The sequence below is a fragment of the Miniopterus schreibersii genome (assembly GCF_964146895.1).
Source record: "Miniopterus schreibersii genome assembly, chromosome: 10".
NCBI classification, from domain to species: Eukaryota; Metazoa; Chordata; class Mammalia; order Chiroptera; family Miniopteridae; genus Miniopterus; species Miniopterus schreibersii.
The window spans coordinates 50,503,207-50,516,202 of record NC_138110.1 but is presented as its reverse complement, the minus strand read 5'-3'; the positions used below and the strand labels follow the sequence as shown (position 1 = coordinate 50,516,202).

The window sequence follows — 12,996 nt, the reverse complement described above, 5'->3', positions numbered from 1 at the left end:
CAACCAAGTCAGTTTATAAAATATTTCTTTAAGGTGGGATGTAGTTATTTTTATATTTTAAAAGATGTACCTTTTTGCATATTACACTATTCTTTCTACTTTTGTGTATGTTTGAATGTTTTTTAAAGGTACTATGGGAGTCACGATCAACAGCGTCATCAATGGACATCTTTTGTTTGAGTATTTAGGTGTTTATTTTAGTGTGTTTTAGGAAAAATACCCACACAGCACATTAGACCTGGATGCATTTGAGAGTTTTGGCTTATTAAGATGAGGCTTAATTTAGTTAAGTTTTTCAAAAAGTGACTCAGTTTTAAAATAAATGATAAAGCAGTTGATACTGATATGGCAAAAATTAGGAAAGTAGAGTTTGAGTGACTAAATTTTTAGAGACACTGTTCTGATATTTTCTATCCCCTTTTACCATTTCTCATACAAGAAGCCAGTTAATTAGGTAGCAAAATGTTGACCTTCTAATCCCTAGCAGTAAAGCTATGATAAATAATTTCTCCTCTTTATAGCCCACTTGAACTATAAAAATTTTAATACTGTCGGTAGCATTAATTAAAAGCCTATAAACTCTCCAGTGTCGTAGTCTCCATCTCACAACACGAAACATCAGTGATTGGTTGGAATAAATGGCAGTTGAAGTTTGATGATAGATATTGGGTTTTTTTGCAGATAATGAGCAGTTGGCTCGATCAGGCACAAATTGCTTAGAAAACTTAGTAATATCCAATGGAGAGAAGTTCAGTCCTGATGTCTGGGATAAAACGTGCAGTTGTATGATGGATATTTTCAAAACAACCATCCCACATGTGTAAGTGTTAGTGTGATTATCATGATTTGTTTCTATGTTCAGTGGATGTCTTAAAGCTCTGTGTTGCCTTTCAAGTGATCATTTTCCTTCTCTTGCATTTTCTCAAGTTTGCTGACATGGAGGCCTGTAGGAATGGAGGAAGACTCATCAGAAAAACATTTGGTAAGGTTTCTTTTTGGTTCTCTTTTTTCTAGTTTCATTTTATAGTAAAAATTCAGCAGCCCAAAGAGTTTGTGCTTTCCTGATGAGAAGTGAGTTAAAAAGGTTATAATATCTAAAAACGATATATGTTCATTAACAGTTTTTTGAAAGTACAGAAAAATATTAAGAAAATAAGTTGCCTCACTCAATAAAAACCACAAAACATTTCTAGTTTCTTCTTTATGTGACTGACTGCACACACGTAACTCACATGTCGGAAATTTGAGCTCACTTGGCACATAATGGATTACTTAACATTGTGAGCATTTTCCACATTCTTCCTTTTCAGTAGCTGCACCTTACTATAATTTATTTAGTGAATTCTCCCTTGTTGGACAGGTCAATTCTGGTACTCACTGCTATAGATACTTTGGTGTAATTATCTTATTTGTTATCCTCCTCCAAGTCTCACTGTAAAATACTTTGGTTTACAAGGGTGTTTGTAATATTAACTTTTATTCCAAAATAACAAAAAGGGCATTGGATTTCAAAAGGCATTTGGGATATGACAACTTAAAAATGAAGCCCATTATTTAAACATTTTCTGGCGTGTTTTTGTTTGTTTTTTCATTTTATAACTTTATTTTTTAATTATTTTTTTTATTTTTTCAATTACAGTTGACATATTCAGTAATATCTTAGTTTCAGACATTTATATAACTTACAAAGTGATTCCCCCAATAAGTCTAGTACCCCCCCGACACCATACATAGCTATTAAACTCTGTCTTCTGCAGTCAGCTTAAAAAGGAAAAAAAGTGAGCTGTAGCACTAGTTTATTTTTTTTAACTTGATCTCATTAAAATTTGGTCGTGCTCACTGTTAAATCATATGCCAAGAAATGCCTTCTAAATTGGAGTAAGGAAATGTGAAGTTTTAATGGAGGGAAGAAGTAATTGAAATTGGTAATTCCTATGCCACCTCTGAGAAGTGCCACATTAAGCATGCAGTATAATTGTACATCAAGCTGAGCATGACACTTAAATTCAAGTTGGGCCTCAGTGTTAAAACAGGCCCAGGCACTGAATTGCAGATGAAGAGAAGTGAACGTTGTATTTCTCTCTGGTTTACTTTTAGGATGTGGATCTGGACCGCCAGTCTTTAAGCAGCATAGATAAAAATGCCTCTGAGAGAGGCCAGAGCCAACTCTCTAACCCCACTGATGAGAGCTGGAAAGGTAGACCATATGCAAGTAAGGTCACTTTTTTGTCGTTTTTATTTATTTTAAATAAGTAACACATTTACATGATTCAGATATTTAGAAGGCACCAAAGGGTAAAACGTGATAAGCCTTTCTTCCATGCTGTGCCTCAGTCTGCCAGTTTCTTCCCTATCTGGCAGCCAGTGTCACCAGTGTCTCACATACCTTTCCAGAGACATTTGTTCATATGCAAGAAGTACATATCCATATACACACAAATATATGTAATATATATACATATATATGAATTCTCTTCTCTTTATGCAAATTGTGGAATATAATGCATTATTATTTTTTCACTTAATATATCTTAGAGCTCATTCAAAATCAGTACCTAAAGAGCTTTCCTATCCTTTTATGCTATTGTGTGTTATTCCAGGCTGTAGCTGTTATTTGCCTAATTGGTTCACTACCAAAGGATATTTATATTTTTCCCACTTTTTTTGTATTACAATCAACACCTCATGAATCACCTAATATATGTCATTTGTGAATTTATCTGTACAATAAATTCCAAGTAATTGGATTGTTAGGTTAACTGGTAAGTACATTTGCCATTTTGTCAAATAATTCCAGATTGCTGCCCATTAAGGTTACACTTGTTTACCTGATCTGTGGGAACACCTAGGTGATATTTGGTATATTTGGAATAATTTTAATTGGCAGCTTTCTAATTATGAGTGAGACTGACCCGTTTTTAGTGTGTTTAAGAACCAGTTCTGTTTTCCTTTCTGTGAACTATCTGTTCATAGTCTTTGCTCATTTTGTATTGATTGTTGCTCTTTTTTTATTGGTTTAGGGGAGCTCTTTATGTGTTAGAGATCGCTTTTACCAATTTGTGTCTTAGTGTTGCTTATGGTGTTTTTATTATCTGTCATTTTAAAAAAAGGTTTACCAGTTGCTATGAGCCAGGCACTGTACAGTGTGTTTTGTGTGCATGACTTCATGTAATCCTCACACTAGCCCTCAAGTGGTAGTTTTACATTGGAGTAGCCTGGGACTCAGACCGATGCATGACCTGAAATATGTAGTAGAGTTGTGATTCAAGCACACTTTGGCTGACTGAGAAATCAGAACTGTTCTGGTATAAGTCTGCTCTTTTTAAAGTTGTGTGCCCCATTGTTTTTGTTCCTAACATATCCACCCTCTTTCAGCATGCCCTGCTGTAGGTGTTAACATTGCCATTAGCTTCTGAAGCAGCACATCAGACAAAACTATGTGTGTTCATTATCTTTTGAAGGCATAAAAACTAATCCCCCTTGAAATGCATTAAAAAGGCACCATGCTGGAGCCTGATGCACTGTTCCCAGTAACTGCAGCACAGCCAGTTTCCCCAGTGTCCATGAGAGCGTGAGCACTGTTGCCTCATCAGCTCCAGATAAAGGGCTGGCTTGTGTGTAGAAACAAGTGTTGAACCACTCTCAGTGCAGCAAAACATCTATACTCTGAGAGATGCCTGGGACTCGAGACCCTTGCCAGTGTTTGTTTCTCCCAGTCTTCCCATCTCAGCCTCCCATCTGGGCTTCAGCTCAGTGAGTGGAGCAGCAGACAGAACACTGTTCGTATTGTTTTCTTTCCTTGTGTTTATTTTTGGTCGAAGATGGCATAATTCAATTGGTGTAAGTTACAACATTGCAACTCCACTGTATTCTTTTTTAATTAAAGTGAATTCTGCTTAGAGATCTTATATAATTTCATAGCCACTTTCAAAAACTTGAAGAGATGACCCATCCGTCTTGTTTGCTGTCACTAAATGCTTCATTGAATGTTTTCCACATTCTGATTCTATATAATAAGTTGAATAAGAAATCTCTACTTTTACTCTACTTTTAGTTAAATCAACCAACACCCATGAAGTGCCTGACATAGGGTGCCCCTGAGCCCAGGGACTGAGAAGAAAAGATGGATGCAGCACTAGTCAGAGTCTAGTCAATAGGCAGAAACCACACTAGTAATTTGAACAGGGAAAATTATACATAAAGAATTGTTAACTAGTCAAAGATGGATAACCACTGAAAGGGGTAGAAGAGGACAGAGTGGGAGCCCAGTGAATGTTTACCCAGTGCTGGCTGAATCGTTATTAGGGTTAACCTTTATCATCTAACATAGATCAGAAACTGTTTGCCAGCCTCCTCATCAAGTGCGTGGTCCAGTTGGAATTGATACAGGCCATTGACAACATCGTGTTCTACCCAGCAACGAGCAAAAAAGAAGATGCAGAGCACATGGTTGCTGCCCAGGTAATAAAAGCAGGGCTCGAGGGGAGCACCCTTGTCCATGGGGAGGTTGTGCACATGCAGCAGGGTGCTGGAACCAGCTCGTACTGGCTCGCAAGGGCCCGTCATGCTCGTCTCTTCCCAGCTACATGTTCAACATCATATTGGTAGCTTAAAATCAGCCGTGATGGAAGTGTTTACACCACAGAAATCAACAAACACTAAAAGTTGGGGCTTCTTTTTTTATTCCCTGGAGAGCCAATTTACCAGCATACTACTGCTCAGGTGCCACCTCCCACCTTGAATGTTACTAATCACAGGGACTGTTTCTCATCATTGGCATATAATTTAACCATAAATGAGAGAGAAATATATGTGGATAATAATACCACTTTTTCCTTAAGAAGGTTCACATTTTGTTTTATATATATATAATCTTCTATGTACACAGTATTCTTGGAAATAGAGAATTGAATGTCCAAAATGTGGACAATAACCTTACACCATGGGTTTCAAACTAAAGTGCCTCAGGGGCTAACAGATCCTGTGCATGTGAGCACAGGTTGGGTGGGACTGTGACAGAGCTCTGGACCAGTTGGAACAGAAGCCACCTCCCAGCTCCAGTGGTGTGTTGCTTGCAGGAGAGTCGAGTCCTGACAGTCTTCCAGTTTTTCAAGAGGAACCCAAATGAAGATTTTTTTCATATAGGAAGTCGCCTAATTAAGTACTATAATTATTGATGAACAAAACACATCTGTGGGCTAGATCCACCCCAAAGACTGTCTTTTTTGTTTTTGTTTTTTATTTTTTAAGTGTACAATTTAGTGGTTTTAGTATATTCACAAAGTTGTATAAACATCACCACGGTCTAATTCCATAATATTTTTTGTCACTGCAAAAGGGAATGCCCTAACCACCAGCAGTCACTTCCCAGTCCCTCCTGGCTCTAGCCCTTGGTAACCACTAACCAAATCTACCTTCTGTCTATGGATTTGCCTAATCTGGATATTTCACATTAATGGAATCATACTGTGTGAGCTTCGGTGTCTGGCTTCTTTAACTTAGCGTAGTATTTTCTAGTTTCATCCATGTTGTAGCCTCTATCAGTACTTCATTATTTTTAAATATGACTGAATAATATTCCATTGTATGGCTATACCACATTTTGTTTATACATTCAACAGTTGATGGCCATTTGGGTTGTTTCCATTGTCTGGTTATTATAAATAATTCTGCTGTGAACATTTGTATATAAGTTGTCATGTGGACATATGTTTTTAATTCTCCTGAGTGTATACCTAGGAGTGGACTTGCTGGGTCACATGGTAACTCTTAAGTTTACCTTTTTGAGGAACTGCCAGACTGTTTCCAAAGCAGCGGCACTATTTCACATTCCCACCAGTAGTGTATGAAGGTTTCCGTTTCTTCACATCCTCACCGATAGTGGTTACTTTATTACGGTCATCCCAGTGAGTGTGAAGTGGTATCATTGTGACTTTGATTTTTATTTCTCTAGTGACTGACGATGAACATCTTTCTGTGCTTCTTGGCCATTTCTATATCTTTGGGAAAAAGTCTATTCAAATCCTTTGGCCACTTTTAAGTTGGGTTATTTATCTTTATATTGTTGAATGTAAGAGTTTTTATGTATTCTGGATACTAGGCCCTTATCAGACATATGTTTGCAACTATTTTCTCCTGTATAAAACCTAATTTAGGGTCACAAAGATTTAGGCCGAGAGTTTTATCATTTTAGCTCCTACATTTAGGTTTTGATCCAATTTTGAGTTAAGTTTTCTGTATGATGGGAGATGGGGAGTTTACCTTTATTTTTTTGTGGATATCCAGTTGTCCCAGCACCATTTGTTATAAAGACTATTTTTCCCCAATGAATTATTCTGGTACCCATTTTGGAAATTACTTGAACATAAATGTAAGGATTTATTTCTGGACCTTCAGTTCTGTTACATGGATCTTTATGTCTATCTTTATGTCTTGATTACTGCAGCTTCTTATTAAGTTTTAAAATTGGAAAATATGAGTCTTCCAACTTTATGCTGCCCTTTTTTTTTTTAAATAAGAGTTGATTTAAGCCAAACTGATGACATTGCCAGGAGGCAAGATCTCCAGGGCTCCTCTTTTTTCAAGATATTTTGGCTACTCTGTGTCTCTTGCATTTCCATATAAATTTTAAGATCAGCTTGTCAATTTCTGCAAAGAAGTCAGCTTGGATATTTATAAGTGTTGTATGACTCTGCAGATCAATTCAGAGCGTATTGCAGACTCCACCCTTATAAGGAGGATGGGGTCCATTCCTAGAGTATAAAATCCCTAATTACATCTCACATCTTAGGCAGTGTGTTCAATAAAAATTTCTAGCATTTCATACATGTTTTTATGAGTTCTTCCCTCACATTGGAAAACAGTTGTTGAACTTCAGTTCATTGATAACCTGATGAAGCTAAAGATTCCAGTTAGGCTTTGTTTAATAATTTCTGTCTTTCAGCGAGTATATTTTGAGGCTTATACCTTCTATTATATATACTACAGTTTGATTTTTTTGTTTTTTTATAAAATAAAAAGAGGACAATGCACTCCTGTAGTGAGATAATTGAAGAAATACACACTGTGTTCATGCCATGAAGGCAATACTAACCACACTGAAACTTTGGCCAGCAAAGCCCACCACCATGCAAGAGCTCAGTATGTCCTCTCAGCAGCCAGTGAGCAGAGTCCAAATGGAAACTAGTTCAGGGTGCTGAGGAGTGAAGTCTCTTACACAGAGGGCGGCTTTTGGGGAGTTATGGCTGCCTTTATCTGATATTACAGTGTCCAAAAGCATTCCGCCGTCTTCACTTGCCCTCTCTCCTCCCCTCTCTAGCAAGACACACTGGATGCAGACATCCACATAGAGACGGAGGATCAGGGCATGTATAAGTGCATGTCTTCCCAGCACCTCTTCAAGCTGCTGGACTGCTTGCAGGAGTCCCATTCATTCTCAAAAGCCTTCAACTCCAATTACGAACAGCGGACTGTCCTATGGCGAGCAGGTAAGGACACACAGCAGATAGGACAGGTGGCCACAGTGGCCATCATTCTAAAACCTTAAAGTCTTTGGGAGATTCCTGATATTGTAAACATAGCTGGAATAGCTTACCAAATATTTTCATGCTTGAGGGAGAAAGAAAGGAAATGCTGGATAGACTTTATCCCGGTACCAGGAATATTACCTGGCACATGGGAGATTCTCAGTAAGTTTTTGATGGAAAAACAAATTGAAAGAGAATTGATGTAGCAAGTCAAAAAATTTTACATTAGATTAAAATTATATAGTGATATGATGATATAATAAGTGTGGTAGTCTAGGAGAAACAGAAGGCATTCATATATTTTCTGAAGCTTTTAGGGGTTCACTCTCTTCCCCACCTCTAGGAAATATATACAAAAATTCTGGGGTGATGGTGGAGGTTCATTTTTTTAACTTTACACAAAAGTGATACTTTATATAAATTTTTGTGTTATTACCATTACTTTAATCCCAAATGCCTATTTTAACACACAATTTTTAAATCTCGTTTTTCTCTGTAACTTTAAAATATCTAGATATGTTGTCTTTGCTTATAATAAGATCTTGCCTATGAGAGTGGGTTGCACATCTCTGTGATTGGTACTGCTTTGTTTAAGAAAATGTGTTCTGCCCAGCCGGTGTGCTCAGTGGTTGAGCGTGGACCCATGAACCAAGAGGTCATAGTTCAGTTCCCAGTCAGGACACATGCCCACATTTTGGGCTCAATCCCCCATAGGGAGCGTGCAGGAGGCAGTCGATTGATGATGTTTCTCTCTCATCGATGTTTCTATCTCTCTGTCCCTCTTCTTCTCTCTTAAAATCAATAAAAACGTATTTTAAAAAAAGAAAAAAAAATGTGTTCTTATGTGTGTGCTTTGTGGGGAAAAAAATCTTGCCGTATGCTATAATCTTAAGAGCTATTATACTTGAGAAGCTGAAACAAATGGCTTCACCAGACAGTGAGCAGAGGCTAAGGGGAGAACCAGGCAGAGAGGAATGAAGTGTATCTGATACAGAGCATGGATGAGCCGTCAGGACTGCCTTTGCCAGGTATCACAGTTGAGATAAGAATAAGAATATGAGCTGTTTGGGTACTTTTTAAAGTAACTAGATTAGGTTCCCAGATGGTTTTTCATCATTAACCTAGAAGTGTGCACAATTTCAGTGACTATCTGATCCCTAGGTTTTAAGGGCAAGTCTAAACCCAACCTTCTAAAACAAGAAACCAGCAGCCTGGCCTGTTGTCTGAGGATCCTGTTTCGAATGTACGTCGATGAGAACCGCAGGGATTCCTGGGAAGAAATACAGCAGCGACTTTTAAAGTAAGAAAATTGGTTTCTGATTAAATTTCTTATCTGTAACACAGAATGCACCCCAACAATCCGTAAATTGAAAAGTGTAGGAGAAAAGTATCCACACACTGATGTTCTCTCAGACTTTTCCTTTGTGTTTCTTCCTTGTCTTTGGGGACTTTTCCATTTCACTTTTCTTAATGCCCTGAAGAGGGCAGGGCCTCATTTCTTTAATTTGTAAGTTTCTTAAAGGGCAGAAACATGGACAGTGAAAACTGCTCTGAACTCAGAGTCAGGAGGCCTGGAGTGGAGTCCTACTAGGTTCTCTTTCTGCACTGTCAGCTCTGACGCCATCCTCTCCGTGAGGACTGTCTCAGAATCATACACCAGGATGCACTTACTCTGATTATGGGGAGACAGTGGGACGCCATTGAGAGCTCCCAGGCAGAAAAGTAGATTTTTGCCACCCAGCTTCTTGTGCAACTATAAGCAGAGCACATACCTCGGTTGCAGGCTCAATCCCGGCCTTGGTCGAGGTGCGTGCCGGAGGCAGCCAATCGATGTGTCTCTCTCCCATTGATGTTTCTCTCTCTCTGTCTCCCCCCCACACTCTCTCTGAAAAGCAATGGAAAAATACCCATGGGTAAGGATTTTTAAGAAAAAAGAGAATTTCCCAGAGAGTTGTATAAAGTTTCTCTAAAGGAGATACATAAATGTTAAGTTTTTAGCATAACATGTTTAAAATATTAGCAAGTGTATGTGATATGAGAAAGGCAGGTTATAATTAACTGTGGATTATAAGCTCTCGTGCTGTTTGTGCTGTGAACACTGATTGAACCCTGGCTATGTGCCAGGTCTGGGCTCAGCTAACTTTTAACACACTTAGCTCATTTAATCTTCAACCCCTTCAGTTTGGTACAGTTATTTATCGCCATTTTATAGCTGAGGAAACTGAGGTTCAGTGATTTGCTCAAGATGGCACAGCCAGAGCAGGCGCTCAGTAAATACTCTGCGGGGATAAAGCATTCTCCGCTCCAGTAGAATGTGAGCTGTTAATCTTTTGTTCCCCTGTTCCCTCTCTGACTCTTCTAGCGTGTGCAGTGATGCTCTCTCCTATTTTATCACCGTGAACTCTGAAAGCCATCGGGAGGCCTGGACAAGTCTCCTGCTGTTACTCCTAACAAAAACCCTCAAAATAAACGATGAAAAGGTATAAGCAAATAAACTGTTGTCTCCACTAGGACATAGGTTTGGATTGGCTTTTTACTCAGAGTTCGAGGTAACTGTTTTCTCAATTCTTCCAAGGATGGTTTAGATGACTAGCACCATTCTAAATGCATTGGAGAGGAGTTAGTTCATTACAGACAATGGATGCCTTAGGTTATTGGGGCTTTTTCTCTCAAAGAGCCCAGCTGAGAAAGGCTGGGGCTGAAACCATGCATGTTGCTGTTAAGCAGCTGTTGTGGTTTTTAGTGTGGCTGTGTTGGAAGAGAGGGTTGAGATTGGGCAACTCTGGTTTAACACTGGAAACTTGCTTTACTAAAATTAAAGTTGACTTTAGTAGAAGGATATCCCTAGATAATTTGTGTTTGGAGTTAAATATAAGGAAAAGTTTTAATCGGCAAATTTTTTGCACCAACTTTCTAATAGCAAGAAAAAATACCAATATTGTAAGAAGTTCCAGGGTGAGATGAATGCTTTTGAAAAATTAGTGCCAAAATGTAGTTCTGTGTCTAATTTTCTCTCTCTCCTTCTCTCCCACCTCAAGTTTAAAGCACATGCTTCAAAGTACTACCCCTACTTGTGTGAAATTATGCAGTTTGACCTGATCCCTGAGCTCCGAGCAGTTCTGCGGAAGTTCTTCCTACGGATAGGTGTTGTGTATAAGATATGGATTCCAGAAGAGCCATCACAGGTACCAGGGACCCTGTCACCAGTGTGGTAGCCCTGGCCCCTGCTGCTTCTCTGCAGAACATTCACCATGCCACCTCTGCCTGGCACATCTCCTGAAGGGACAGATCATAGAAACAAGGAGTGGGCATCTTGGAGCTCAGGATGGTCTGGATAAAGATGGCCTCTACGCCGGTCCCCTCAGAGTCCCTGAATGAGGCGTGTGGTGTTCTGTTAAACTGTTGCACACCCAGTTAACGCAGCAGGTGGGGAGTCTCTCATCTCCGTCATTCCATCTCACTGACTAAACTGTCTCAGACCTGTCGTTACACATGCTGTCATTTTCTAGGAAAGTCCCATGATTGACTGGAAAAGTTTCATCAGAGGAAGTCGCTCTCCTTGAAAATACTGAACATAGCTGTATCGGTTCGTGATTATTAGACAGTCTGTTAATAAAATTTCTTGTAACGGCTAAGTGCCACCTAAACTATGCTGGGTTTCCGTTGTTGTTTGAGTGTGTTAGAGAAGTTTGAGTGTTTTGTCAGTTGTGAGTCAGCTGCAGTTAGATTAGTTTGGGGAAAGAAGGGGACAAAAGGAGGGTGTTTTCCCTGTTTTGTGTATGTCTGAGTGATTTTTAAAGTATTTTGCAAAAATATATTATTGAAGATTTGATTGAAGGCAGAGTTTAGTAATTAAGTTAGAAGTAAGAGCTTGCAAGGTTAAAAAAAATTTAGTGCCTCCTGACCCTCCCTGGTTTAGTACCTTGAGGAGAAAAAGTCCATAGGAAAAAGTAAAAAATGTAATGAAGATGATTAGCCTTCCTTGAAGTAAGTATTTGTAGTGGATGGGTATTAAAATTTCCAGAAATGCAATTAGAATACATTGTCCATCTCACACACTCTGAAATCTAATATATGAAGTAGTAATGAAAATGAAGTAGTAATTTAACAGAGTTAATTTATATTTGAGTAAACCTTTTATTTTTACCTCAGAATAGTAAGTGTACCAATTGTTAGTATCCCTGCTCTGCACAGTGCCCATTAAAGGGCCCTCGAGAGAGGGATGGTGGCCATGTGTGCGACGGGCTACTCTGTGAACCTCCTCGGGCACATGTCACGAGTCCAGCCAGAGTGGGCCTGTGCTGTTGTGGGGCCAGCACAGCTGGTCTCTGACCTCGGCAGGAGGTGACATGTGCCCAGGGCTTCTGTTAGCTTGAGCCCAGGAGCTGAATTCTTGGGAAGGTTGGATTCTGAGGCCCTTTCTATGTTAATGACGGTGCAATATTCTTAGCTGCAGAACTGAATTCGGATGCACCTTATGGACAAGTGGGCAGTGTACAAATACGGCCTGAAGCCTGCGAGCAGTATATTTGGAAGCTTAATTTATTCTGAGTCCGTGAGAGAGAGAACACACACTTCATTCTCTGCCCTCTCGTCCACTGCTCGCCTAGAGCAGCACTTGGCATTAGAAAAAGTGTTACGCAGAGTTATTTAAACATTCAGACTTCTACCTATGCCCTTTAGTCCTGTAAATTGGGTTGTATTGATGTCAACTCTGGTGCCTTAGAAGTTAGTAAGTTGGGAACCTATCTATAAAATCAGATACTTTTTTCTTTATAGAGAAGGATTTCTGGTGCTTTTGTTTATTAAGAAACCCATTTGTTAAATGTTTTTGTTTTTAACAGCCTTGAGAAATGTTTGGTTGTAGCCAGCAGTACTCAGTCTACTTTTTTCTTTCCCCAAAAGTGTTTTCATTTTTTTACCAAAGAAAAAAAGCAGGTTTATGTTCTTACGTTATTTACCTATATTTAAGAGGAGCTATATAACTTAGGACGGACCTTGGGAGAGTGTTTTAATGTGAATGGAAAACATTAGCACATTTGACTGACTTGTCTTGAACCTGTTACGTCTTGACCCTGCAACATGGAAGCTACATTCTAGGACCTGCTCCCTGGGACTGTGGTTCGGCACAACCTCGGCAAGTCAGTCATCTCCACTGACCTTTGTACTAAAGGTATCAGTGGGAACACGCACGTTCATTGCGTTTTCGGTACAGCTGCATCCCTGATTGAGATTTTTCCTTTCCTTTGAGGTTGTCACGTGGCCTTTCTTCATGGAAGGTGACTGCAGGACTTTTCCAGTGTGTTCCTGCCTTCCCTTTAATTTCTCCTCCTGCAGAGTAAGAAACTTGTCGTACATTTTGTTACATGCTGACGCATTCAGGTTTCCATTTCTTTTTAACTATGTCTTTTAAACCATTCAATGTTCTAAATGAGGCATTTGAATTGTACCAGCGTGGACGTTTAAAAAC

General features: G+C 39.2%; 1 protein-coding gene across 1 annotated transcript in view; it reads left to right on the top strand.

Moving 5' to 3' along the window:
* The window catches only part of ARFGEF2 (ARF guanine nucleotide exchange factor 2), a 76,317-nt gene extending 65,140 nt beyond the window's left edge, over nt 1–11,177 (top strand). The window contains exons 32-39 of the mRNA XM_081148938.1: nt 682–820; nt 928–982; nt 2,098–2,212; nt 4,331–4,461; nt 7,319–7,487; nt 8,688–8,826; nt 9,889–10,006; nt 10,565–11,177. Coding sequence (XP_081005064.1) covers nt 682–820; nt 928–982; nt 2,098–2,212; nt 4,331–4,461; nt 7,319–7,487; nt 8,688–8,826; nt 9,889–10,006; nt 10,565–10,741 — 1,043 coding nt within the window. The 3' untranslated portion in view covers nt 10,742–11,177. The remainder of the gene's footprint in view (nt 1–681; nt 821–927; nt 983–2,097; nt 2,213–4,330; nt 4,462–7,318; nt 7,488–8,687; nt 8,827–9,888; nt 10,007–10,564) is intronic.
* Nucleotides 11,178–12,996: the final 1,819 nt, after the last annotated feature.